Here is a 27,210-nt window from a genome sequence, read left to right as displayed (position 1 = left end):
TAATCAAGGTTCCAACATATTGCAATTATTTTTCATCTAAGTTTTGTTTATTAGGAATGAATATTAACACAGTTTATAGTCCAGCCATTAAATACAACATTTTTTACTGATGTGATAAAAAATCAAACTCATGCAAGAAAACCAAGATTTAAAGATCAATTTATTGAGAATGATTTTGTTATACAAATAATACACAACACGCTACAAAAGTCATGTTCGCCTCACACATGTGCTCGCCACTCGTCCTAGTTGGCGAGGCTGGCTAGCTCCCCAATAGCTCACTCATAGTTTGGTAAGCTCTTTGCTAGAACACTTACTATGTAATCTATCCATCTTTAACGCATCACATCAATAGACCGTGCCGAAAGAAAAATAAGCACTCAACAGATTTCCTTCATATTAATTTCTACTACTAAAAAGCAAACAATTCTTACATAAATATTGTAATTAGATAGCTAAGTTCAAACCCAGATAGAAGGTCTATTTATGAAGGAGCAAGAAAGTATGTAACTATGGTGGTGGAGGTCCAGGTGGCCCTGGAGGACCCATTGGACCACCAAAACAATCTCGAAACAGCCAGCAGCAGCACAGGAAGTTGACACTGCAAAAATAAACACAAAACCTTTCAGCATTCAAACACATGCCCCATGCCCAACTAATCTTCTTATTTAGATATAAATACCAAAAATATGTGGATACGATTCCAAAAAAAAAAAAAAACACAGTATATTCATTTTCATAGTCATATGCAGCACTCATCTCAAATTAGAAAGCATCACAACAATGTAGTAAAATATGAGCTTTTTGACCCTCAGAACAACCAACCAAAATACCAGTTAAACGACTTGAAACAATTTTCATTCATAATTCAGCTACAAAGCCCTAATTAACTTACCAAGCACCAATTACATCACAGAAGCCACCAAAAAACCCTGGTCCGACCGGAGGGCCGCCCCACCCCGGTGGTCCCCCTGGTCCGGGAGGAGGACCCCCCCATCCCGGTGGTCCTCCTGGTCCGGGTGGAGGACCGCCCCATCCTGGTGGCCCTCCTGGTCCGGGTGGAGGACCGCCCCATCCTGGCCCTCCTGGCCCTCCTGGCCCCGGAGGTCCTCCTGGCCCCGGTGGCCCTCCTGGCCCACCTGGTCCCATTTTCTCCCAAGCGGCAACTAATGAACTTACAGAAGAATGGAGGGAAGGTAATAAGAAAGCTTGAAACTGGTGTCACGAATTGTTGGCAGTGATGGTGGATAGTAGGGGTTTTTATAGTTTGTTGGCCTTAACAAGGATGTATCTACCAAATCAGATTATGTGTGCCATATTTCTCCAACTGCCATTCTTAGACCTAACTTTCTCGAAAACTCTTGGCATTTGATCTTGTTTCCCAAGAAGAGCAATCGATTTTCCTCATTTGACCATGAAGTAAAGGGGCATGTATTATCCACACTAGACCCAAGTCTCGAGAGGGGAAAAAATGACGATTTACTTTAAAAAATTACAGTCTAAGCTTTGACTAGTTGATGCCACACAACTCACTCTTGGAGTTTCTACCGTTCCATAATCTATCAGAACAGCTTGTGTAACAAAAAATAAATAAAGTGTTTTGGTTGGCATGTTTGACATAAATGGGCCTTGAATTATTCATTAAAAAACCAGCAAACACTAGGAGAGTTGAAGCCTAGCACACTAAAATAATGAGCACCTGCTGGAGTTTTTTGATGGAGTCAAAAAGTATTTTTGTGCTGCTAAAGTCGATCCTTATTTTATATTTGAAATAAGTTTTAGGATACCTGATAATAAAGTTGTTTATAGGAAAAATCCCATGGTTAGGGTGTTCATCATTTCCACCTCAAGTGTGCACTGAATTCTGTGTTTCAACTCAGAGCTTCAAATTTAAGGGTTTGGAATTTGGTAAAGATTAAAAAGATAAATTTGTTCTCCGTTTATTACTACTATTTTTTTCCCCAAAATTGAACTTTGCTTTTTCTTATTCGTTTAAACTCTTAAACCCTAATCTTAAAAGCTAAAACCCCATTTCATTGATTCGGGAAACTGAAGTCACCAACAAAGTCCCAACAGTCAAAATAAAAGTAGCTCGCTTATTCGAACAGCTCAGAGAGCATTTGTCTCTGCTGCTTCGAAAACCCTAACTAATGGCAGCCAATCACGAATCGCATCTGCATCTTCACTACTCCAATTTAACCCCCAAACCCACAAATCGCCTTTCACAGCCAACATCATCAGAATCCTAAGCAACGAGATCGAGTACCAGCATGACTACGCTCCACCCCATCAGGTAACTATTTATTTCTATCAAAACGATTTGCACCCAAATTTTAATTTAATTCATTTACGGTCCAAGACGGAGCGGTAGAGAAGTGGATGAGAATGAGGGGAAAATACGGAGAATATGAAGTTGTGTTTTTGTTCCTAAGACTGGAGAAGATAGCAGTGGGGAGAATGTTGATTTTTCCAAAGGTGAAGGTCATCCTGGTATGGAAAATTTGTGCTTAGCTTGTGCTGATCATTTAGCACGAGTATATGATGAATAAGGATAGGATTGAATTCATCCAGTGGTTGGGAAATGTCAACACATGTTTTGTTTTAGTTAAAAAGAATTGTTGGGGGGTTCACTAAATAAACATCCAAACTCATTAACATTTCAGATCATGTGCTGGGCGTGTCTGAAAAATAGGTTTAAAATTTTGTTCAAGTTTAATCTAAATAAAAATTATTAAAATTCAAACTTGATCTAGTTCACTCATATTAATTTTTTATATTATTATTTTTATAAAATTATATTTTAAAAATATAATATATCAAGTACAATAAAATATTACAATAAATGTTTATTCACAAATTGAAAATAAATTTAAAAAACTTTTACACTTAAATAAAATTAAAATATGTACAATTTAACGAGCAAATATTTCTAAAATAATAATAAAATTAACAATAAATAATAGTTGTATAATATCTAAGAATATCAATAAAATAGTAGAATATAATAACGAAATAATATTAAAGCAATAATAAAATAGTGACAAAACAGCAATAAATTTTTTTTACAAACTCAAGTTGGGTCAAGTCTGGCCCAAAAAAACTTACACAAAGTCCGGTCCATTTAAAAATTGGGTTTTTATTTTTTTATTTAAACTTATTTTTTGAGTTCATATTTTTACCTAAATCTTTACACTTTTCGTGCAGACCTTCGAGCTGACCCATGATTAGCTCTATTCCCTCAAGCTCATTCTATGCCATGTGATTTTTTTAAAAATTTTTAATTTAATTTTATCTTCACTCAAACACTTATTGTTGAGATTTTTGTCTGATTCATGTTCTGTTCGAAGGTATTATCTCTCTATTCCATGTGTTGTTTGAAACAGGTGGTGATTTCAGTTTCTTGGGCTGAAAGGTTCTTACAGCATCTTTGACAAAACAATATTGTAGGCCACTGGAATGGTTATTTGGATATGGAGAACTTTATCTCTTTCATCATCTCCTTAAATGAATGGACTGTTGATCATGAGTAGTTTTATGGATAAGGATCAATGCTTTATCTTTACCAGATACCCTTGAATTTGAAGCTTTAATTCAGAAGGCTTGTCAACTGGTTAGCAAGGCTTATCAAGTTCTTGCCGATAGACTTTATATATGGAAGGCTCATTCATTTGGTGTGGTGTGCGATTTGGCATGCTAGAAGATTGAATCATTCTTGTTCAACTACTTATCTCTAGTTTTTATTTGTATTTTTGTGTTGAGATTTTCATATGCTCTTTAGTATTTAGAATTCTTGTATGTTGAACAAGAGAAGTGACATCGGGTATATATTAGTTGATTTATTCTTCTCTATTGGGACCGCATGAAGTCTACTTGTAAGGGAGTTGTTAGGATTTAGCCGATAAAGACATGTTTCAATTGGTTGATTGAATAAGATTATATTTTAAGTGAGGCTTCGTAGACTGTAAGGCTGTTGCGTTTGAATTACGTTAACAAAATTTGATTTTGTTGTTTCTTTTCTGTATTGCTTTTTAATTTTTCATGAGTCTATGATTTCTATTCTATTTTACGTTGTAACAAACTTTAGTAAAGTTGAGTATTCTGTTACTGCTTATTAGAAGGGGTTTGAATAAAAAAAGAACACGTAGAGATTGCCTTTGCAATCTAAAAATTGTTGAGACGACGTAAATTGTTTTTTTTTTCTTTTCAAATTATTAGTTAGATTATATAACTTGGGTTTCTGAGTTCACTGTTCTTGTTTTATTTGTATAGTTAGCTTAGCTTTGTAATTTATAACAAGTTTTTTAAAGTTTACAACTTTTGTCTTTTGTCTTGTTTTTTTTCCTTTTTTCTTTTAATTTTAAATATGATTTTCGAAATTGCTTTCAATAGATTGATGTTTTTCATATTGCTTTCTTTTATTTTAAAAATCTACTAATATTGGGGCTACTTTCACCATATTGGATCATAAAGATTTCCTATTGCTTATCTATTTTGACTAAAATATATATTTCCAAGCAAAAAGTATTTTTTGAAATAAATTCTTTTATATCGTATAACTTCTTTTTGCAATTTATATGAAATTTTGATCTAAGACTCGGTCATATAAATAATAAATTTGATAAAATCTTTTAAGTTATATAATTCCCTTATTTTTAAATTTGATGAAATAAATATATTCATAAGAAAAACTAAAATGTATAATGATACATTAATACATAACACTTATATACTAACACATGGTAAAACGAATAATATATAGCATCCCTCCTTTATATGAAGCGTACCAGACATGACCTATCTGGCCATTTAACCAAACCCACATAGAATGGCTGGTAGTGCCCATTGCCAATAAATATGGTTTGGGTGGGGAAAGGTTGTGAATGTTACAGAGGCAAATATGTATCTGCAATTCTAAAGCATTCATTCACCAATGACATGAGTAGTAAGCATTGAAAAAATATCAGTAAAAAACATACAGGAAATCTCAAGAAATCTTTTTGCACCAAAAAAATGAATGTTACATCATTCTTCACTGGTTTGAATGAACATGACAACAATCACCTATGGGATGAAATAAACACCAATATACTAAAAGGGAACAATTAACTTTAAACATAAATATCAGCTAAAGAAGAAATGGACTTGGAAGCATTTATTAGAGGTTTTTTTTCTTTCCTTCTTATGTTCTCCGGTCTCCATTAATCTAAACAGTGTACAGTTTGAAACACAACTTTTAAGAACTGAGAAATAAAGATATACATAACAGTGGAAACTTATACTCAAGGGTCCAACAAATTAGAGAGATTCTTTGGGGGCTAAAAAGAATAAAAAAGTAAAGGTAACAAAAAAATATAAAGAAAAATTGATTTCAACCCTTTAACAAAACAATACATGCTTCTATGACAAAAAACAAACAAGAACCTATTAAATATACTTGCATTAAGTAGCAGTGTAAGACTCCATGAAAACGATATCAGCAAATGCATTCAACCGCTTTCATAAATCACTTTCTTACGTATGCACTGAGAGTTTAAAGTATGCTTTTCTTCCCTTTAACACGGGAGTCGCCACTTTTGTCCTTTTGGGATCCTGTGGGAGGTTTAGGTGGTTCGTGTGAATCTCCTCCAACATGCTTTTTTCGCCTTGGAGCACCCATGCTAGTAGAGTCTACCAATGGACCAGACCAAGTTTGAATCGGCTCTTTTGAATAAGTAAATGATGTAGAGCTGAAGGGGACATCTGGAGGAACAAATGAAGGATCGATGTGCTGTGATGCTCCTAAAGGAAAGCCGAGTGCTCCATCCTGGTGTGGTGGAGGAAACTTTTCGCTTTTGCTCTTTGCATTCGCATGGGTTATTAAGCGCCTTCTCTGCTTCACAAGGAAACCTCAAATTAGTTGAAGATACCATAAGATTTAAAAAGGGAACCAAATGCCAACTGCTGCTAAACCTAGAACCTCTTGGAGTAGACATCTTACTATATGAATTAATATTTGCAAATACTCTAAAGTAGATGTTACAAAAGGGGCAAGCAACTAGACATAGCTGCATTAATATATTAGGCTAAAATTTAAGCCCAATTGAAATGGGACAAGATCTTACTAGGAAACTATGTTACTCGAACTCAGTGTGAGTGCCAAGCACAAGCATGTTTCCTTCACAGATATGTTCAAAATTTTCTCAGTTTTTGTAATTGGAGGGTCATATCCGCAAACCCATATTCAGATATGAACCGAATACATGTAGCAAACATGGGTACTTCAAGAAAAAAGAGGAGTCCGAGCAGCATAGCTACAAATAATGAAATACAAACTTGCAATGCCAAATCACCATGAGTAATTGTGCATTCATTGTGTATTTAACTTCCTATCTACCAATAGAACCTGCAACAACTTCTGCTATCAAATCCTAGTCATCTATCTTTAGGGATTTTTTTTCCCAGTGTAGATATGCAACCAAATGCATCTAAGCCAACACGATAGTTGTTGCTAACAAAAGTAAATTATCAGACATACATCAAGATTAGACTGAAGCTCAGCATTGGCTTCTGGAGCAGGAATTGCCCTTGCACGATCACGTGTCCTTGTCTTTCTTGCACCATCACCCTGAGCTTTATTAGCAGCTCTGAGTCTGCACAGTTACACCAGAAAGAGAAAGGGTTCATTGAAAATTAGTGGAAATATAATGGACAGGCACATGCCATGGTGCTTTCAAATGCACATTTAGAGTGTAGTCAAACTCAAATGGAACCAATGAAAAATGCAGAATGATGACTCAACTTTGAACCCATGGCAGTAGCTCCACATTGAACAATTCAAATATTATTGCACATGGTTAACAACACTAGAGTATCTATCCCTACCAGAAAATTTAGGAATTCCTAGGGTTCTAACAAGCTTGACCATCTACATATAGGGAAGAATCTTTAACACGTTCCAGAATAAGCAAACAACATCCATAAAACCTGAATATCTTTTCAAGCAAACCACATTAGTTTGTATGCCTCTCACCATTTCCGAAAGTATATGGGTGACGGGTTTCCAAAAGGGAAGGTGCTTAAGGGTCCATATCATTCTTATGCATATGCATACAAGTGAATATACCATAAATCCATCAAATTGAAACAAACAACATTAATCAGCCAGCACAGTTGTAGAAGAGCCAATGATTCAAGTCAACAGAAAGCAAAAGCAAAAGAATTGACCTTCGAGCTTCATCGTCTCGCCGTTTTGCATCCATCTCTTTGCTGGGTGGGTATTTTGGGAGGCTGGAAGGTTCACAAGCATAAGGTTCTGTCATAAAGAACTGCACAAGAACAATAAAACAGTGTTAAAGAAAAAGGAACACTTCTAGAAATGGTTATCTTCAAAACAAAGCAATCTTTAGATATAAAAGTTAAAAGATACCAACAGAAGGTAGAACCAGAGTGTTCACAGAAATCAAACAACTCACTTCACTTTGCAGTGCAGAAGTGGCAGTCAGACGTTCCGCCGGATCAATTGCAAGAAGAGTGTCAATGAGGGGCAGCGATGATGCTGGAAAATCTTTAAATGTCTCTTTTATGCATCTTTTATATGGCTCTCGAGGCTTAAATAAGGTTGCATTGGGCAACTTCGATTTTTTCCAGTATTCATCTGATGGTGAACCGCATAGCTTGTATATTTTATGTAGTTGCTCTACCTAATCAAGCATAAATAATATGCATATAGTTAGTAATAATAAGTGGTAGTACAACTACGTCGAATCACCTATTCGAATCACCTATTCACGTTCAACATTTGATACTGTAATTTCTTGGTTGCAATAAAGTAGCAATTTTCAAAAAGTAAGTGATGCCCAAACATCCTCCCTCTCTAATCTTGCAGTCATGTGGACATAATCTAAAGAATGTTAAACTGAATAAACAGCAAATTAAGCAGAATATACCTCCGTTCGACCAGGCATAATGGGCTTGCCAGCCAAGAGCTCAGCTAAAATGCATCCAGCACTCCAGAGGTCCACACCAACACCATAATCTGTAGCTCCAAGAAGAAGCTCAGGGGCTCGATACCAAAGAGTAACCACCCGACTAGTCATTGGATGCTTGCGGTTTGGGTCAAAGAATGTCGCTAACCCAAAATCAGCAATCTTTAGTACTCCCCCATCATCAATAAGAAGATTTGAGCCCTTAATATCACGATGAAGCACTCCGCGGTTGTGACAGTGCTCAAGACCAGAGAGTAGTTGATGCATGTAGCATTTAACCTATAACATACATTATAACCATATTTCTTGAGTCACTACCTACCTAACCAAGCATGTAAACCATGGATTTTAATATAATAAATCACAAGTTGGAGCTTACCTGTGGTTCTGAAAACTTTACTATTGGGCTTGCCGCAAGCCCAGCCAAATCATGCTCCATGTACTGGAATACCAAATACAAACTACAAGACATCCTCGAAGTAACTAAACCTTCCAATTTTACAACATTGGGATGATCCAACCTCCGCAATATGAGAATCTCTCTAGCCATGAATTTTACACTCTCAGGTTCAAGATTATCAAACCGGACCTTCTTTAGAGCAACAATTTTCCCTGTTACCATATCTTTAGCTTTGTACACATTGCTATATGTTCCTGAGCCAATCTACCATCAACAAGGAATGGTAAGTATCCGAATCAACATACCAACTTCAAAAGTATCCAATAATGAAGAACAAGACCGACAATTAAACTGCATTTGAGATGATGTAACAAAAGGTAAAAGTTTCAATATATCATAGATTAAACAAAGAACAAAACTACAAATATAAAATAGAACAACAAGTTATATTCACTATTATTTCAAAACAAACTGAATTTTGCAACATCATTACTAAACAAGGATAAATAAACACAAAATATTAAACAAAAAAAAAAAAAAAAGGCTACCTTATCAATCTTCTCAAATGTATCAGCCTTCCGTGGAATCCACCCATTAAGTGCCTCGCCACAGGCATCCGACAGCCACGAAGGCCATCCAGCTGCCACCTGCTCTCCACGCGAATGCTTGGGTAGGTTACTCAACCTGGGGTTTGGCTTTGACCTTCTTCTTTCCCCCTTTTGTTTCCTTTCCCCATCAGATTTTTCCTCCTTTTGGGTACCCTCATTTTCAACCCCTACAACACTAGCATCAGTCTTCGCAACCGTAACATGCTCTACTTTCCTATTGGATTCAAAGCTAGCATTCCTACTCGCTCTAGACTCTGAAACAATCCCAGAAGATACCTCTCTTCCGAAAACACAGCCCATTTCTTAAATCTAAACCTCATTTCCCAACATATTCCAATCTGTGTCTTCCTTTAAATGAACAATTAACCACCCACAAATCAAACAACTTCAGAAAAGAGTGATCAAGCTGATAAATCTGTAAAAAAGAAAAATTAAAATAAAACCCAAATAAAACTAACAATCTAAACTATTAATATCAGGTAGAGTTCAACTGAGCAAAAAATAATAATAATAATAATAAAACCCTACCGTTTGACTGCTAGATTTGGGAAGTTCAAGATTCAGCTAAAAATGAAAAAGAAAAAACCTTGGGGATGAGTAAAAAGGGTGGAAATTTAAGAGGTTTTAAAGAAGAAAGTTATGGAAGTCAAATCGAAAATGATCTGAAAGTGCAACAAAGAGAGAAAGTGGGAGAGTCAGAAGAAGGTTATTTGTTGGTGTTGTTATGCAAAGAGAGAAGAAAAATTGATACTTACTTTGGTTGAATCTGAAACAGAACAGAGATTTCTTTCATTTCTTTCATGTTTTCTATTGGTAAAATGGTTTTTTGCTCTCTTCGTTTTCTGCTGTTTTGGACTTTTCCCCCTTTTCCTTTATTTTATATCAAATAAACAAAAAATGAGTGTAAGCGTAGATCTAATTATTGTTTTTTTGCTCTTCTTTCCCTTCAATTATATTTAATTTTTTGGTTAAATTTTAATTTTCCACTTTTATTATTTAAATTTATTCTTGAGAAAAAGTAATTTCCATAAAAATTTTAATTCTATTTTTTGTAAAATTTAATTTATTAAATAAAAGTGAAATTTCAATGGTAAATTGAATGCCAATTAAGTGTATAAGTTACCAATATATATTAAATTTTAAAGATAAAATAATTTTAATAATTGATTTAAAAATAATAATGGTGTGGGTAATTATTTATGGTTGAGTAAATAAGGTTGGTATTTTATTAATGAAAAAAAAAAGAGTAGAGTATTGTTGAAGTATTTGGGACAAAATTGGTGAGTATTTTAATTGGAATTGCATTAAATAAGGGAGGATAAGTTGAAAAAGGAGGTAAGGTGAAATCAGCTATTATTTTTAAAAGGGAGACAAGACATATTTAGTGGTTTGGTTACTTGACATCAAATGAAAGTTGTTTATTATTGTGTTGGGTTGGATTTGCTGTCAATGTTTGAGTTTCACCCAAGTAATTTTCTGTTTTCCTTTTCTTTTTTTTTTATCCTTCAAGTCTTGGTTAAATTTATTTATGTTAAATATGTTCTCAAGTCCCCGTAATTTGATGAAATTTAAAATTTAATCCTTATGCTCTTTTTTATTTATTTAAAAATTTCAATCTAATCATCTAAATTTTAGAGTTTTTATCCGTTAAGACTTGATTAAGATTATATATTTTAATTTTGGTTAGGTTGTATTTATATTTGAATATGTGTTTACTATAAATATTTTTAAAATTAAAAATTCAGAAAAGTATGTTTTATTTGTAACATTTTTCAAATTTATTACCCAAACTTGAATTTTTTATTATTAAATAATAATTCAAACCGTATGTTGAATCTATTTAACCGAATGGAATAATCCAACCTTAGAACAAATGTCCTTTTTTTTTCTTTCTTTCTTGTCAATTTCGTCCTCAATTTTGTCTCACATTTGCAATGCTAAGGTGCAATATATAAATATATATAATATTTTATGCATTAAAGCTATTAACATCTAGAAAAAGATAATCCACCAAGGTTGCTTTTAAAAGAGAGAAAGATCCTAGTATAATTCATGTACTCAATAAAGCTTCTATTTTAATTCCTAATATTACTACTTTATTTTTTTCCTTTTTTAATCAAAATATATGAAATAAAAGTACTAACAAATTCTCCAACACCTATTCTTCATTGTGGAGAGTGTCTAGTATTTATCAGACAGTTTGTAGGCACTTAAGAAAAAGATAAGTGAAATAGGCATGACGTCACGAGTCAAGACATCGTGACGAGTTCTCCAATTGACGGAGACGGCGATGTCGTGACAAGCATGCATGGGACGTTATGATGGTACGACATACTTCTCAAGTAATACAGTTGTGTTTTGACAGTCAAGCAGGACTTCTTCCAATTGAACTCTGATTACTTCAGTGATATTTTAGTCATTTTAACCTTTTAAACTTAGTTTATTTAAAGTGGCCTTGTATCTCTGTTTTGATAGGGCAATTAAAGATGTAGTACTACAAAGATTTTCTTTTTGGGCGACAAGATGTAGTCATAGATGAGTTTTGGTGAGATTTTTCGTGCTAACTATAGAGAGAATTTTATATTATACCTCTTTTGAGAGAGAACTGTATGAGAGCTAGGGTTTTATTTTCGAGGTTTGGGTTCGTACGTTTAATATATTTAAGTTTATTTTATCCATATTGTACTATTATTTGTTTACTCATTTAGTAAAAAGTTGAAGCTTCTTTTGCCTGTAATTTTTATCCTCTTCGGAGGAATTTTCCATATAAAATTTATATTCTTCATTTTCTCTATTTTTTTTCTTTTCTTGTTTATACAAGTCGATCCTTAATATTTACTATTTTTATTTATTTTACAAATATATATATATATGAAGTAGTGACCTATTCGTTTAAGGCAAGTCCTAAATTTTATAAAAAATTTAAAAATTTTATGTGAAATCATTCTTTTCATTAAAAAAAGGAAATAAATGAAGAGAGAAGTAGAAGAGGAGAGAAAGAAGACAAAACTCTTTTTCTTTTGTATATAATACTTTCTGTTGTAAGTATATATATATATATATATATATAAAAAGAAGGGTTGGATTTAAATTAAAATTGTAATTACACTTTTACTTTATTTTCCTCCATCTTCTAAAGAAGTAAGATAATTACAAAGCTAAAAAGTGCTTTATGCAAGTGGGAAGTCAAATTTTAACTTGATGCTATTAATCTCTCTTTTTATTTCTTATTTTATACATAAATAATATAATTTTAAAATATAAACTTAAATGATAAAATAATTTCAAGTGTGGTCACTTATAGCTTTGGATAATAACTAGTTCCTATATTATATTAAGATAAATTTATAGACTTTTATTATTTAATAAAATTATAATATCTAAGGATATAATTTATGAGTAGAAGGGTTTATAAGGTGGGTCGAAAACTAGTTATAAAAATATTTTTAATTCGAGTTTAGCTCATTTAAATGTTCCTTATATTATTTAAAGAATAAAAAACATTGTTTATTTAAATTGAATTATATAAATATTAATATAAAAATTATTATTTCTAAACAATAAAACGGATTGGATCGAGCCAAGTTGAAAAATATAAATTCAAGCTTAACTTAAAGCATGACGGCTCATCCATCCTATGAACACCTCTAATTTAGATTTACTCATGGGCCGGGTCACCCTGCCTGACCCAAAGCCCCGTACGAAAAGTGAGAGGGTTTGGGTAAAAATATAGGTTTGAAAAATGAGATTGGGTAAAAAATAAGACCCGTTTAGAAAACGGGTAAAGCCTTGGGTAAGGCTTTTTCGGCTTGGGCCTGGCCCGAATATGTAAAATAAAAACTGCAATTTTTTTTTGTTTTTTTTTACAGTTATTTTGCTATTTCCTTTTTTTTCACTATTTTGCTAGCATTTTACTATTATGTTGCTACTATTTTGTTATTATTGTATAACTCTTGTTTTATTGTTAATTTTGTTACTATTTTAAAGGTATTTGCTTGTTATATTGCACATATCTTAGTATTACTAAAGTATCCATATTTTTAAAATTCATTTTCAATTTGTTGAGAAACATTTATTTTAATATTTTTAGTATTTTTGATGTATTATATATATTTTTAAAATAATATAAAAATTAATACGGGCCAGACTTGAGTTTTAACATTTTTATCCGAGTTAGACTTGAGCAAAATGTTAGACCCATTTTCCGAATTTGGACTTAACAAACGGGCTTAAAATTTGATTAGGCTCAACGTAACCCAGCCCATGAGCACCTCAACTCTAATTACAACGATATTAGATAGCTGGTAAAAGGTATTAACTTTTAAATTTATTGTCAAAACATTACCATCTAATCAAACCTAAAAAACTATCAATAAAAACCATAAGTAAGTTAAAAAATTTAAAATTAATTTAAATAAAATATATAATATATTAAATAAAATAAAATTTCAACTTCCAGTAAAAATAAATTTTAAAAATACTAATAATATTACAATTTTTTTTAGTTTTCTCAATCTATCATCTTCATCATCAACAAAGATTTTTGATTTTCAAATTACTTAATTTTAATGCAATTAATTATACTATCACTTTTGTTCCTGCATTCAACTTCACAAAAAAATATTATTACCATCAAATAGTAAAAGTATTATTAAATATCATAAAATAATATAAGAATGAACATAAAATAATAAAAAGCATACACATCAAATAACAATGAAAGTATTGAACATTTTTGGGTGATGAAAACAAAACCCATCAAGTAATATCATATGCACTTGTGATACGTGGGTCTCTAGTTCAATTATGTGCGTATATCTTATGTAAATTCTATTCTATTCTTTTAATTTGGTTTAATTCTTTGTCTATTATACTTTATATTAGTTTAATTCTACGCTATAATTACTCGAACATATATCTGTATTTATGAATATATTTATAATACTAAAGCTTTCAAATAAATTGATTCTTTCATAACGTTAATTAAGTAAGATTTAATATCGACCCTAAGCTTAATTAAGTGAGAATAGCAGCAACATTGATAATAGAAAATATAATAAAAATTGTGTTATATTACATTTAAAACACTACTAAAATAAATAATTATAATTAATGTTTCCTATATCAATAATATTTTATTATATTTATTTGAAATGAAATAATACATAAGATTACTTTTGTTATTATGATATAATAATTAATAAGAGAAGTAAAATTTATACATAATTTATTTAAATATATTTTATTTATTTAATTATATTCAATAAATTAATAGTTAATTTTTATGTTATCATATAAAAGTTAGTAACATATTAATATATTATTATTTTAATATTAATTTAGTAATATAATTAATAATAAAAAGTTGGTACAGGAATGGAGATGTGGGATATATATATGTATGTATAATTTTGAGCCAAATAGAGACTCAGCTTTTTGGTACCCCTTACCCAATTTAATAATCTCAATTCTTTCATTATTTTTAAAATAATATTTTAAAATTTATTTTATTATTTAAAATATAATTTTCCTATTAATATTTATTTTTATAATTTACGAAAAATAGTGTGATTGTAACTAAAAGAATCTTCCCCAGACCCAACCTGATGCAGATGAAATCAGCCTGATTTAAGGGACCGGCCTATTTTGCATTCAAGTTAAAACAGCGTAGCATAGGTATTTCAACGTCACTATCAGTATCCATTAAAAGGAGGTTCCTCACCTACTTCCCCCGCCATTTATACAAGCTTTTTGTTTTCTTTTTCATGGAGATAAGCAGGAAATAACACAATCTGCCCAAGGGTTATTACAATTATAAGTTTGCCATTAAATGCAAACCATTGTTGGAGGATTTTTGAAGGTCATATCATCGTATCTATATGTTAACTAAAGAATATTTTAAGAATGAAGAGTACAAGGAGCATCACTTTTAAGTACCAATCCATGTCCTCTGTCCATCAGATTTCATCTTAAATAGACACGGTAGAATCTCTCAGTTGTTCTTCAACACTCTTTAACCATGTTCAAAAGCTTCAAATAATCATAACTTCTAGTACATACTAAAGATGTTTCCTCGCATAATAACCTGAAAAACAGAAAGCTATAAGTTCAAAAAACATGTTTGTTTTTTTCCTGATGTCCCACAGAATTATCCCTTCAGCTTTCATGCTGCCTGGGAAACCATTGATGCTTTGCGTGGTACCAAATGAGCAAATGTATATAGGAATTGCATGCTTTGTCTCAAATACGGACTATTTATGTTTCTTGAAATATTAGTGTGGAATACAATATATATATATCCGTATTTGAAACTCGTTCTTGACTTTGGGTATCGTAGCTATTGCCATTTTCTGCTTCGAAAACAGATTACTGCTTCCAGGCTAAAACTGGCTTGGATGATTCATCAAGCTGCAACGATGGGCAACGAGGCAAAGCACCATCTAACTGATCCCTGAGACAAATTTTAGATATTTGTTTTTTAGGGACAGAATCCCAAGCATTTACTTCAATCCCCCTGATATTATGTGAAAAAGTTAAAAAAACAGTATAATTAAGACATCAAGAGGAGAGTAACAGGCATTACAATCATTATTGTCTCACATGTAACAACAAGGCGAATTATGCTAAATCTTATCACAAGATATGAAAATTATCAAACAAGATCCAATGCTTAGCATCCATGTATCAGTCTCAGCACAGCTCCCACAACTTCTAAGTTTCAAGTGTTGTTAAACTTTGGGAAAAGTCATTCAACACGCTGGTATTCCCATTGAATAATAATATACTTCATAACTAGTTGCTAACTAGAAGTAAAAGTAGAGTAAGTGCTTGAAGAGTAACTGGATTGGTTACCATTCCTTTAAGAAAATGAACTTAAATTAAAAAGAAAAGTTGATATTTCCTTGCAATTGTATCCATAAAGAAGCTGAAAATACATTTAAATTAGGTTTAATGAAGACTACAAGATAATCAACATCTCAAAAAATACCGCATTTTACAAGCACAAGTGTCTAAAACCCTATATTACCCAAAACTTGTTAGGCAGCCAATCACCACAAACTTTATTGATTTTCCCCACCTCAATCCTCACTTTTCTTCTTCTTCTTCTTTTTCTCTTTCTTGGTCTGCACTTCAGGTTCTTCTTCTTCTGCATGCTTTCTCTTCTTCTTTTTCTTTTCTTCTACTTCAACATTCTCCCCATCATCCTCAGCCTGACGTTTCTTTTTTTTCTTCTTTTCCTTTTCCTTTGGCGCAGGCTCTTCTTCGGGTTCATTTTCATTTGTTGGTAAAACTGCCTCCCGATCAGCTTTCTTTTGCTTTTTCTTCTTCTCTTTCTTCTCTTCATGGGCAGGCACATCCACTGCTTCCTCTACCAGAGCAGGTTTGGCCTCAGCCTTTTTCTTCTTCTTTGGGACCGTGTCTTGCTCCTCGAGAGCAGTGGAGTTTGTTATTTGCCCAATAAGTGAATCTGCTGCAGGGTTGTAGGTCTGTATAGAAAAAAATGTATCACTAACCACTTAAAGGACTAAAAACACTAAACGTAAAATCTGATGAATTCAGATGCACATACCTTAGCAGGAGTTATCAACCCAGCCCCCTTCTTCCGGTCCTTGTCATAGACTTCTATCTTCGGCTTGCCTTTAGCTGAACCAGCAGAACGTCCCAATTCTTTGCCTTCAAGTGCCCTTAATCTTGCTTCAAGCTAAAAAGTATAGCATGTAAGGCATTTATTTATTGGAAGGGAGAAATAAAGCCAACACAAGTTTATAGTTTACCTTGGCTCGGTTCTCAAGTCCCATGGAATTATCTTGGTCATCTCCAAGAGCATCACATCGAATTGCCAGTGCAGCCTTCGCAGCAAGTGACCTGGAAATCTTCCCCTTGTGCTTAGGTGCTGCCTGACCAACCAAGGAAGCATGGTAGATAAGCCCGTATTTCGGAGTAGAATGTTTAGTCTTAAGAGCTCTGAAGAGAGCCTTTTCAGCACCAAGAATCTGAACAGTACTTCCAGGTTGCTTTGCAAGATTCAACAAACTGCCACCGTGAGCAATAAGGCGAGCACCAACAAGTTCACCGACAAGAGCAGTCAAGTTTGGTGCAACAGTGTTCATCCTGCTCTTCAAATAATCATACAGTTGTGCTCTGTATTCAGCAAGATTTAGAACTTGATCACATAGTTCTTTGATATTAATAAGATCAAGGTCATTAATTTCAGTTCCCATGGATATAACTGCTGCCTCCTTCACTTCAGTTTCAACCTCTTCCGGTAATATCTATCATAATTCAAGGAAAGAAAAAGAATAAGGAAACAGTTACTTTCAAGTACTTTATGTACAATATTTTGCAAGCCAATCATAAGCTTCATATTAATGTATTGGAACAGTTGATAATAAAGCTCAGGAGATTAGCTTTCTGATTAATAAATTGAAAGTCTTACCTCTGATAAGTCAAGCTTTGCAGCATTAGCACGGTCACCCATTAGCTTCACTGCCTTGGCATATTGTATATTGTCTTGTATAATCTTAGTAAGCTCTGGAAAATGCCAACCATACCATTCACGAATCCTCATTGCATACGTGTTGAGCTCTTTATCAAGATCATCAAGCAACCCAATCGCTTGAACAATCATAGTATCAACCTAAAATGATACAGGTATACCGTCATGATAGCTCCAAAGTACTACATCTCATAATGTTACGGAAGTTCCTTAAAACAGAACAGATATCTGACAGCACACAAATTCCACCTTATATTGGCATACCACCTATCCATATTAATGCCTCTCCCAGATAACACCAACCAAATAAGAGAGATGCAACTAGTTTAGCAGAGATTAACTTTTACATAAATAGGACATCCTTTTTTAATGGAATTTCTCAATCAGCATTAAAGGATTAGCTCTATAAAATGGTTAACTCATTTTACGCTTTTTAGTGCTTTCATTCAGTAATCAGTAGGTCATTAGCATCAAATCAAACAAATGCTACGACCTAGTACACTGTAAAATGAATTTTTATCTCACTAAAGTTATCCCTCCTCTGATATTCCAAATCTTATATAAGCTTAATTACATATTTCTACCATTGGTAATTTTTTGACACAAACCCTCCCATTCAAAAAGGAAATAGATAATGTTTGATCAAGTTTGCAAGAAATTAACATAACATAAAAGTACCTTATCGGCGCTGAACTTCAGCTTGTATCTAGAGAGACTATGAGACAAACCAAGACTCATAGGAGCCAAATCTTGTGCACCTAGACCAGAGATGAGTTCTGTCAATTGAGTTCTCACCCCTCTAAGCAGCTCCATAACAGCATTATTGTGAACACAATCAATTTTCTGCATACAAGTAGTTCCACTTAAAATAAGATTCAACTGAATGGAACAGCGGAAAATCCTCACATGATCTGAAGGGTATTAACAGACCAGTTTTTCCTTAATTGCATTTCCAAGTTTTGAATCAGCCACTCCTAGTGTTTCACCATCACAATGAGCACGCAAGAACTTGCGCAAACCTTTGCTGGGCGTGCTTTCAAGTAGTTTCGTTGCTGCTTCCAATGCTTCTGCTGTGTTTTCGAACTTGGAAAAGGCTTGCAACGAGACAACCTAATAACGTCATAAAAATTATCGGTCAATTCCTAGCTAAAGAAGATCCACAGTAAAAACATGCTCTAAACCATAAATAATAACCTTTCTTGCTGAATCTGCAGCCAAGAATTCTTTTGACAAGTCCTACAACAACAAAAATTTCAATTTCAATTTAAACTCAAAATTGAAAAGTTCCATAAACTAAACTACAAAGCCATTAATTTCATTCAATCAAGAACTTTTTCACAGCTCAAAACTAAATTCTAGAAAAAATATTTCAACATAATGCTCAAAGATTTAAAGATCAAAATACCTCAACTTTGTTTAGCTTCCCTTCATCCAATACTTTGAAAAGGGCAAAGCCCGCGGGAGTCTCGAACAACACAAGCATTTCTCAACCTTTCCCCCAAAAAACAAGACCTAGAATCATCACAATGAACTTAGGGTTAACAAAAAATCAAACTTCAAACCCACTAAACTTAAAAGGCCCCAAACATGATCAAAAAGCAATCTTTCTTCTTTTTCCAAATTAAAAAAAAAACAGTGCTAAAAAAACAACATTTAGGCGATTCTAAATGATCCCGTTAGAGTTTAATTTACAGTAAACAAAACCTACCACCAAGAAAAAGAATTGCAAAGCAAAATCACAGGAACGAGCAGATGAACAGTGAGGAAAATAGAAACTAACTCAAGAAAACCCTAAATTTCTTTTACCTAAGTATTTTTGGGCTGCTGCGTTATTGGGAGAGAGAGAGAGAAGGGTTTAGGGTTTTAAGTCACCACTTATATTGCCGTACATTACGATTTCTGCAGTAGGGTTCTCTTTTTTTTTTTTTTAGAACAATTTCTTTTTTTTTCTCTTTTATTTACTTTTTGTTTTGCAATTTTTGATGTTTGATGATGTAGGATATTCAAGTATTAATTTAAGTTATAAAATTTATTTAGTATATTATTTAAAATTAAATATTGAATATAATTAGATTTTTTTATAAAAATAATATAATGTTAAATAAAATATAATAAAATGATAAATAATTGAATTTATTCTCTATTAAGGAATAAATAAGTTTTATCTATTTATCACTTTATTGTGAGTTATCAAACATGATTAAAAATTATGATGTTTAATAATATAAAAATTAAGTACTGAAAAATAAGTTCTGAAGTTAAATTATAAAATTGTTCGTTATATTACCTAAAATTAATTATGCTATATAATTAGGTTATTTGATAAATATAGAATTTAAATTATAAAAGATAAAATTATACATTTTATCATTAATTTTGAATATTTCACCTTAATTTAAACAAAACTTAATTTTTAAATAAATAAATAAATAATATTCTCCCAAGTGTTAGTAGTTCTTATCTACTTATTATTTTTTACATTTTTTATAAAAAAATTCTATTAGATTGTTTTATTTTGAATTATCAAACATGTATAAAAAATAAATTAATGAAAATATTAATTTTCTCTATTAATTATAGAAAAAATTCTATCTCATAATTTTCATGATGGATTATCAAACATATTTAAAAATTAAATTATTGAAAATATCAAATAGGGGCCTTCGGATCAAATTTAAGTTATAAATTTTGTTTCAGTATATTAATTAAAATTAAATACAAAATTTAAGTTCTAAATTTTATTTGGTATTAATTAAAATTAAATAAGAAAAATAACTAGATTTTTGATAAATGATTATATAATCTTAAATGAAATGTAATAAAATAAGAAACAATTGAATTTATTCTCTATTAAATGATAAGTAATCCTTATATACTTGTCAATTTTCGCAACTTTTGTAGAAAAATTAAATCTAACCGCTTTCATTGTGGGTTAGTGCAAGTGTTTAAAAAAATAAGTTGTTGAAAATATTAATTTTCAATTAATTGAATTTTTTCAACATCGTATCAAAGAGGGCCTTAACACATAATTTATTATCCGAGTTTGACAGTTTTTCTAACATGGTACATGTGTTGTTTTTTTATTCAATGTGGTACTTGTATTTTGACAAAAGTCATACATTTTGGTATTTGAATGTATTTTTGTTAATTTTTTAGTGTTTAACTCGGGTTTTAAAGCTAATTTGATAGAAATTTATAATTAACTAATAAAAATCAAATTAAATCACATCAATCGAAATGCATTTGACAAATTAAACGTAAAATTAAACAAATTCATAATTAATATTAAATTTATTATATTAAAAATCAAGAAAAATTCAAACTTAATAATATTAAGAATTAATTTTATCAAATCAATCATAAAATCCAAATTAAACACTACAGAGTTAGCACTTTTACCTTTAAATACTAAAAATATATAACTTTTATCATATATATATATATAAATATCAAATTAGAAAAAACCACAAATATAATATTTAAAAAATCTAACTCATGTAGCAAATAATATAAAGTATCTCAAAAATATCTTGTAGCCTTAATATGATAGTTAATATGGTAAACAATAAATTATTTAAACAAAATAAAAGTAGTTAAAAGCTTAACCCAACTAGATTTAAACACATCTATAATATGTAAAGAAAAATTATATAAAAATAAACAATAAAATTGAGGCTTTAAAGATTATGGTATATTTAGGTATTTTTATAAAAAAATGAACTTTGGATATTTTTCAATGATTGATTCATGAAAATAATTTAATTAAAATTCTATTTTGTAAAATTAAATTTTAATATATAATTAGACTTATTTATGGGTTGGGTTATCGCCTAGACTTGAAGATCTGTTTGAAATTTGAAAGAGTTTGGGCAAAAATATTAGACCTGAAAAATGGGATTAAGCAAGAAAATTAGACCCATTTAAAATATGGGCTCGGGCTTGAACATTTAAGGCCTAAGCTTGACTCGATCTGGCCTGATCTGTTTAAGTTTATAATACTTTATAATATGTTATTTTTATATATTATGTAATTTAGATTACATTAAAAAAATAAACCTAAACTAAATCTATAATACTACTCTAATGTAAATATTAAAATAATGTTAAGATGATTATATATAAAATTTCAATAAAATGTATAAAATTATTAAATATTAAAAAATAAAATAAAATAGATATTTTAAATAAATTAAAATATAAAATGGATGAACCTAAAATGAAATCCGATTACTCTTTTTTGTAAATATGGTAATTTAGGCAAAATTTTAGGCCTAGATTTTAGGCAGACAGAGCTTGGGCAAGCTTAAAGTATGTTAATATCATACTTAGACCCCCCAAACTCGAACTCATAAACATGTCTATATATAATATCTTAAATATAATTATAATATATAAAAAGTAACATAAATATAATACAAATCCATAACCAAATTGTTAAATTAAATCTAACCAAATATATGCATGCATGAGATTTTAGGATGAGAAAACGTTATTTTTATGATACATCATGCATAACCAAATAAGTCTTTTAGGAGCAAAAAGAAGATGATGATTATTATTAGGGTTAATGTATACTATACTTTATGTTAAAGTTGAAATTTGTCATTATATTTTTTTATTGATATTTATGGTTGTACTTTTAAGTTAAAGATGTTATAAGTATCTTATTAAGTAGATGTCTATCAAGATCAAGATAAGTTTTGATCAACTTTAAATTCTAATAGTGATTAGAAAAATATCTCTACTTTATTTATACTTCTTATGCCTATAAATAGAGATTTTAGAAAATCAATAAAATACGCCTCCCATATTCTTTGTTCTTTATTTTCTCTGTGTATTTTTTTTTATAACAAAAGATAAAATTACCACTATATTTTAATTTTATTTTAAAATTTGCCACTTCACTTTTGTTTTATTTAATTTGTCACTAAAATTTAATTTTTTATTGAATTTTACTATTCAATTTTAATTTAGTTATATTTAGATGAAAATTTTAATAAAAATTAAGATTATAATTTAATACTTAAAATAATAAATTAATATAGCATCAAGCATTAATAAAAACATTTACCAATAAAAATAAACTTAAATCTTTTTTTTTATTTTACAAGTCTTTCTCTTATTAAATAAAAATTCTATGTTAATTTATTATCTTTTAATATTTTATAAATTAATTTGTTAATTATTAAAATAAAATATTTGAAATAATATTTTTTAAAAAATCTACTTTCAAATCATCAAAATCAATATTAATTAATAAGTTTTAATTAAAAAATCAAGATTAGTGGTAAAAGTCAATAAAATTCAAGTTTAACAATAAAATTGAATCACATAAAAGTCGGTGTGAAAAATTTAATTATAGTTTTAAAATATGATGGCAAATATTAATCAAAATAAAGTATAGTGACCAATTTCAATATTCATTGGTAGTGTTGTGACAAATTTAACCCCCACTATTATAATAATTATTATAGTAATTAGAGCCAATCTTAAATTAAAAATATGAATTTTCAGTTTTATACAGATATTAGCAAGCTCCTATTTTATTTATTCTAACTACTTCAAGAAAAGATGAAACAGCTCTTCCTCTACATGCTAAGCTTATTGAGTTCCGAAGTTGCAGTTGAAACATCCTCTGAAACATTATCTTTCTTGACTTTGTCCTGGTTGAAACTTGGTGTTTTTCGTGGTGGTGGAGCCGAGCACACTGGTACAACTGATCTTATTCTAACTGGTGGTGCCATGGAAGTGGGACACATACCACCAAGGTTCGTTCTTTCGAACCTGGGTCTGGTTGAAAATGGTGGAGCTCCTGTTCTCATTCTTGGCGGGACAGGCACTTGAGTTAATGTCGGCTTTTGAGTGTTCAGTCTTGTGGAAGAAACAGGGCTCATTGTTCTGATCAGCATAGGCACTGCTTCGGAGGATGGCGGTCGAGAATTTCTATAGTAACTTGCTCTTGAAGAATAGTGTGGTCTAAGATTAGATTCAACAGCATGTTGGGAACCAGCACCTGATTTCCTATGATCGTTTTCGACTTTGCTTGCCAACTTAACATACTTCTGCTTGCAAACATCCTGTTTCGTTTCATGAACAGATATTTCAACATTAAATTGACTGGGAACGACATCAGAGGGAGTGTATTTGGATGCTTCTTCTTTTATCTCCTCGTGTATCTCTTGAATGGTCACAGTAGATCTACCAATCAATGGTTGAGAAGTGGAGGGATTAGAGAGATAAAGAGGAGGGCATGAGGTAGCAATTGCTAGTCTGGGTGTAGTAACATTAGATTCTTGGTCTCGAACTTGAAAGGGCGGGTGACGACCTGGTTGTAAAATTGACTGCATATATGGAAGAATCTGAGGTCTTGGCAGAGGAACCGGAGGAACAGGGAATGTAAACAGGTGGTTTTGCAGCTGCATTAAATGTTCTTGCTGCCATATTTGGTATATAGGAACAGATATTTCAGGTGAGAAAGGGTAAGGCCAACTTTGACTCTGCATTGAGTATAGGTTCGGGGTTGATTGGGTTAGGTCTATAAATACAGGAATTGATCTAGACTTTCGATACTGGCAATCATATTGCAAACACTGCTTTGATTCTGATGGTTGTAATGATGAAAGAAAACGAGCAATGACAGCTTGCACTTGTTCTTCTCTTCCTTGAGACTCCAAGGAAGGTGGTGAAGATGAAGATGAACCATACCTAGACACTGCAACCACGATACTAGATTAAGTGACCAAGAAAAACTTCAAACCATAGAAAATAAATAAGAAAGCTTTTCAAATAACAACTAATATTAAAATGATCTTTCTTTAACCTTTGATTGAAACCTTTTTCAACGTGGGTGAATGCAAAGAAACATACATTGTTTGCCTAGCTAAGTTTGTATGTTTTCTTCATTGCCTAACCCCAAAAGCCTCCCGAGGGAAGGAATAAACAATGCAATTGTTTGATTCTAAATGAAGTAGGAGCCTTTTAATAAAAAGGAAAGGTATCATACACTTTCTCAAAGCAGACCATGCAGACATTGCCGCATTCTTCTGTGCTTGTTTCTTTGTCCTAGCTGGTTCCCCAGTAAAGCTCATCCCTCCGAGTTCAACCATGCATGAAAAGGTAGGAACATGGCCTGGTCCAGATCGAATAGTTGTGTAGACTGGAAGATTTAAACCAGCTCTATGAGCAGTCTCTTGAAGCAAATTCTTATAGACACCAGTTTCATCCTGTGCAGTAGAGATAAACTCTAAAGAGTTTAGCTTCTTTTTTTTCCTGAAATGAATAATCAATAACTGCAAAGTCCAGCTCAAAGACTGATGCTAAACAATTAGTTGCCTAATGCAAATTTGAGTAGGAAAATGGCATCTAAGTAAGTCTAGCTCGATAGTAGATAAAATTTAAGTTGAATGCTTACCAAAATTCTAGCAGCCAATGCTTTGGAAGGGCCTCTGTTGGCAAGGGTATTTAGAGCTACTTCAGCTGCAGCATGTTCGGCTTGTCTCAAAGTAGAGCAAAATGTAGGGCTTTCGAAAGTCTCTCCATTAAAATTGACAGTAGCTTTAAACCGAGGAGCATGATCAGGTCCTTCTCGGATGCATGAATAAGACGGCAGATTAAAGCAACTTCTTTGAGCCAACTCTTGCAGTTGGTTCTTGTACATATCTACAAACACAACACATATTTGTTAACGATTGAAATTGAAACGAAAAATATACAATTTAACTTCACTTCCATACTAATACAATTGCAAAATACATAAGGAAGGTTAATATTCAATTATCAAAATCATCAGGTACTGCAAGATTTCACCAAATTCTCAAAAGTGACAACATTAGATTAACAGATAATGGGAACAGCTAACTTGCAAGACATTTAAATCAAAACTCACATCATTAATCTCAAACAGAGTCCATACAATTGCATAAGACTCATCAGAAAATGAAAATCTCAATCTAACTATTCCAAGAGGTGCTTTTTTCACTATTGTTCAAATGATCAATAACCTCAAACTCGAAAAAGACCTTACATTTTCTTTCTGTTCTTTCACTTTCTAATCAAACAAACAGAAACTAAAGTTTCGATCACATGATCCAAACACCCAATTCCTATATAAAACAAGTTCCAAGTAAACAAAAAAAAAAAAAAAGTTGAACCTAAATCGATCTGGGTATAAACCAAAACCAACAAGAGGTTAACTGACCTTCTGGGTATGTAGGCTTTCTGGGAATTTCTTTATTGTTGAGTACTTAAAAAACTCTAGGGAAAGTGATGGAGAAAAAATAATGGGTTTCAGTGAGAAAATGCCAGTAGTAAAGTTAGCAGTAGCATTTCTCCCATTTTCTTTCAACACTTCAAAAAAAAAAAAAATGGAGTTTTGGCTTTTGACTGCATTCAAAATGTAAAAAATGATAGCTTTTTTTTTCTTCTTTTTCCTGTTGAAAACTTGAAATTTAGATTTCTCTCTGGCTTTAGCGATAATGACAAAAAGAAATTCTTCTTGCAAATTATTACTTATTATTCGTAAAACCCTCAATGTTGATAAAAAAAAATAACTATATGATTTATCAACTTAAAATTCTACACATTATGAAATTTGATTTAATTTCACTTTTCCTCCTCTATTTTAATATATTCCAAAATAGTCATTAATTTTGAAATCGCATATTACAAGTCTTGAGATAGATTTATACTTAAAATTAGTTTTGTCACTTATTTCCACTTACTCCTATTAAAGTCATAATTCTACGTCTAAGATTGTAGAATGCTTTGTACTAAATGGGTTATTCACCTTTAAATTATCTCAAAACTTATCTCTTTTTGTAAGATAATTTTTCCTCTCCTTATTTATAATTTTACATAGAAATATATTTGATAGTGTCGATTATATAAGCGTAATTTATCAAATCATATTAAATTTATGGTGTTATTTATTGTTTTTATTTTGTGATATTAAAATACATTATATGAAGATTAAATTAAATTAAAAGATATTAAATTCTAAATGAAAACGTTTATAATCTCTCTAATCTTTTCTAAAAATTAAATTTAATTTGATTTTCTAATTATTCGCACCGCAACTCATTGGTCCAACATATTAGCATTTAGCATTATGTAATGGAATTGTGACTTATCAACATAAAAATTAGGAAGTGAATACACAACTTACTTTCCAAGAGCATGCCCCATCCAAACACCATCAATCCCTGCGATTGCACTCTCGATGACAAATAGAAAACGAAATGACGTTGTTATTACACACTATTAAAACATTAAAGGGGACAAAGAAGCAAAACCAAAAAGCTAAAAAAAGAAGACACAAAAGGGGGTAAAACACAATTGCCCATCATTCCTACTCCATCTCATACTCACAACTATTGTAAATCGTTAATACCCATTTTCAAGCACCAAAAGCACAGCATTTTGACCCTTTATTCCCAACTAGCAATAATTCTGCTTGGTCCAAACAATCACACTTTTGTGCCAAAGAAATACCACAAAAGTTGAGGGTCTTTCAAAACATAAACTATAATTCTAGAATTTCTTGCAGGAGAGACAAATAGCGAAATGACTGCGGTTTTAGGTCCAATAATCTTTTCTGACAAACAACAATTTAACCATTGATTATTACATTGGATTTGGCAGCTGTCGGTTAAATTTTCATAATTACTTAAGAGTTAAAAAGATGGCGGGTTCGGTTGAGTGGTATAGTGGGCGTAAAGTTGCTATCTCTCTACACCAATGTCA

General features: G+C 31.5%; 5 protein-coding genes across 13 annotated transcripts; 1 reads left to right on the top strand and 4 right to left on the bottom strand.

Annotated features, from left to right (window-relative positions):
* Positions 1-147: 147 nt before the first annotated feature.
* LOC108471146 (uncharacterized) lies at positions 148-1,369 on the bottom strand. The gene is made up of 2 exons (XM_017772738.2): positions 896-1,369; positions 148-601 (listed from the first exon to the last, which is right to left on the bottom strand). Exons 1-2 carry the CDS (start codon positions 1,147-1,149, stop codon positions 511-513), a joined length of 345 nt encoding a protein of 114 aa, XP_017628227.1. The 5' UTR covers positions 1,150-1,369; the 3' UTR covers positions 148-510.
* A 974-nt stretch (positions 1,370-2,343) lies between these two features.
* LOC128283946 (uncharacterized) lies at positions 2,344-2,724 on the top strand (the record flags this gene model as incomplete). Its single annotated transcript, XM_053021361.1, has 2 exons — positions 2,344-2,505; positions 2,536-2,724. Coding segments are annotated over 2 exons (261 nt in total), but the record flags the coding sequence as incomplete, so codon positions are not given.
* Positions 2,725-5,218: 2,494 nt separating this feature from the next.
* LOC108473834 (probable serine/threonine-protein kinase At1g54610) lies at positions 5,219-9,902 on the bottom strand. Of its 6 annotated transcripts, none has more exons than XM_017775616.2 (9): positions 9,728-9,902; positions 9,501-9,536; positions 8,913-9,387; positions 8,344-8,628; positions 7,926-8,243; positions 7,452-7,679; positions 7,204-7,304; positions 6,515-6,629; positions 5,219-5,872 (listed from the first exon to the last, which is right to left on the bottom strand). In XM_017775616.2, exons 3-9 carry the CDS (start codon positions 9,270-9,272, stop codon positions 5,531-5,533), a joined length of 1,749 nt encoding a protein of 582 aa, XP_017631105.1. In that variant the 5' UTR covers positions 9,273-9,387; positions 9,501-9,536; positions 9,728-9,902; the 3' UTR covers positions 5,219-5,530. The 6 variants fall into 6 exon arrangements, with proteins under 6 accessions (XP_017631105.1, XP_052878262.1, XP_052878259.1 ...); XM_053022302.1 differs by having other exon boundaries at positions 5,219-5,869; positions 9,728-9,901; XM_053022299.1 differs by having other exon boundaries at positions 9,501-9,634; positions 9,728-9,900.
* Positions 9,903-15,830: 5,928 nt separating this feature from the next.
* Positions 15,831-19,439, bottom strand: LOC108474080 (probable nucleolar protein 5-1). Of its 2 annotated transcripts, none has more exons than XM_017775980.2 (9): positions 19,178-19,439; positions 18,875-18,981; positions 18,664-18,705; positions 18,400-18,579; positions 18,148-18,312; positions 17,410-17,610; positions 16,748-17,245; positions 16,543-16,674; positions 15,831-16,459 (listed from the first exon to the last, which is right to left on the bottom strand). In XM_017775980.2, exons 2-9 carry the CDS (start codon positions 18,950-18,952, stop codon positions 16,052-16,054), a joined length of 1,704 nt encoding a protein of 567 aa, XP_017631469.1. In that variant the 5' UTR covers positions 18,953-18,981; positions 19,178-19,439; the 3' UTR covers positions 15,831-16,051. The 2 variants fall into 2 exon arrangements, with proteins under 2 accessions (XP_017631469.1, XP_017631468.1); XM_017775979.2 differs by having other exon boundaries at positions 19,276-19,438.
* A 3,495-nt stretch (positions 19,440-22,934) lies between these two features.
* LOC108471090 (double-stranded RNA-binding protein 2-like) lies at positions 22,935-27,009 on the bottom strand. 3 transcript variants are annotated; one of them, XM_053021027.1, is made up of 4 exons: positions 26,633-27,009; positions 24,881-25,128; positions 24,473-24,758; positions 22,935-24,181 (listed from the first exon to the last, which is right to left on the bottom strand). In XM_053021027.1, exons 1-4 carry the CDS (start codon positions 26,661-26,663, stop codon positions 23,058-23,060), a joined length of 1,689 nt encoding a protein of 562 aa, XP_052876987.1. In that variant the 5' UTR covers positions 26,664-27,009; the 3' UTR covers positions 22,935-23,057. The 3 variants fall into 3 exon arrangements, with proteins under 3 accessions (XP_052876987.1, XP_017628161.1, XP_017628162.1); XM_017772672.2 differs by having other exon boundaries at positions 24,473-24,692; positions 26,633-27,005; XM_017772673.2 differs by lacking the exon at positions 26,633-27,009 and adding an exon at positions 25,667-26,016 and having other exon boundaries at positions 24,473-24,692.
* Between the last annotated feature and the right edge of the window lie 201 nt (positions 27,010-27,210).

The sequence above is a fragment of the Gossypium arboreum genome, chromosome 11 (assembly GCF_025698485.1).
Source record: "Gossypium arboreum isolate Shixiya-1 chromosome 11, ASM2569848v2, whole genome shotgun sequence".
NCBI lineage: Eukaryota > Viridiplantae > Streptophyta > Magnoliopsida > Malvales > Malvaceae > Gossypium > Gossypium arboreum.
This window is presented reverse-complemented; position numbering and strand designations above follow the sequence as displayed.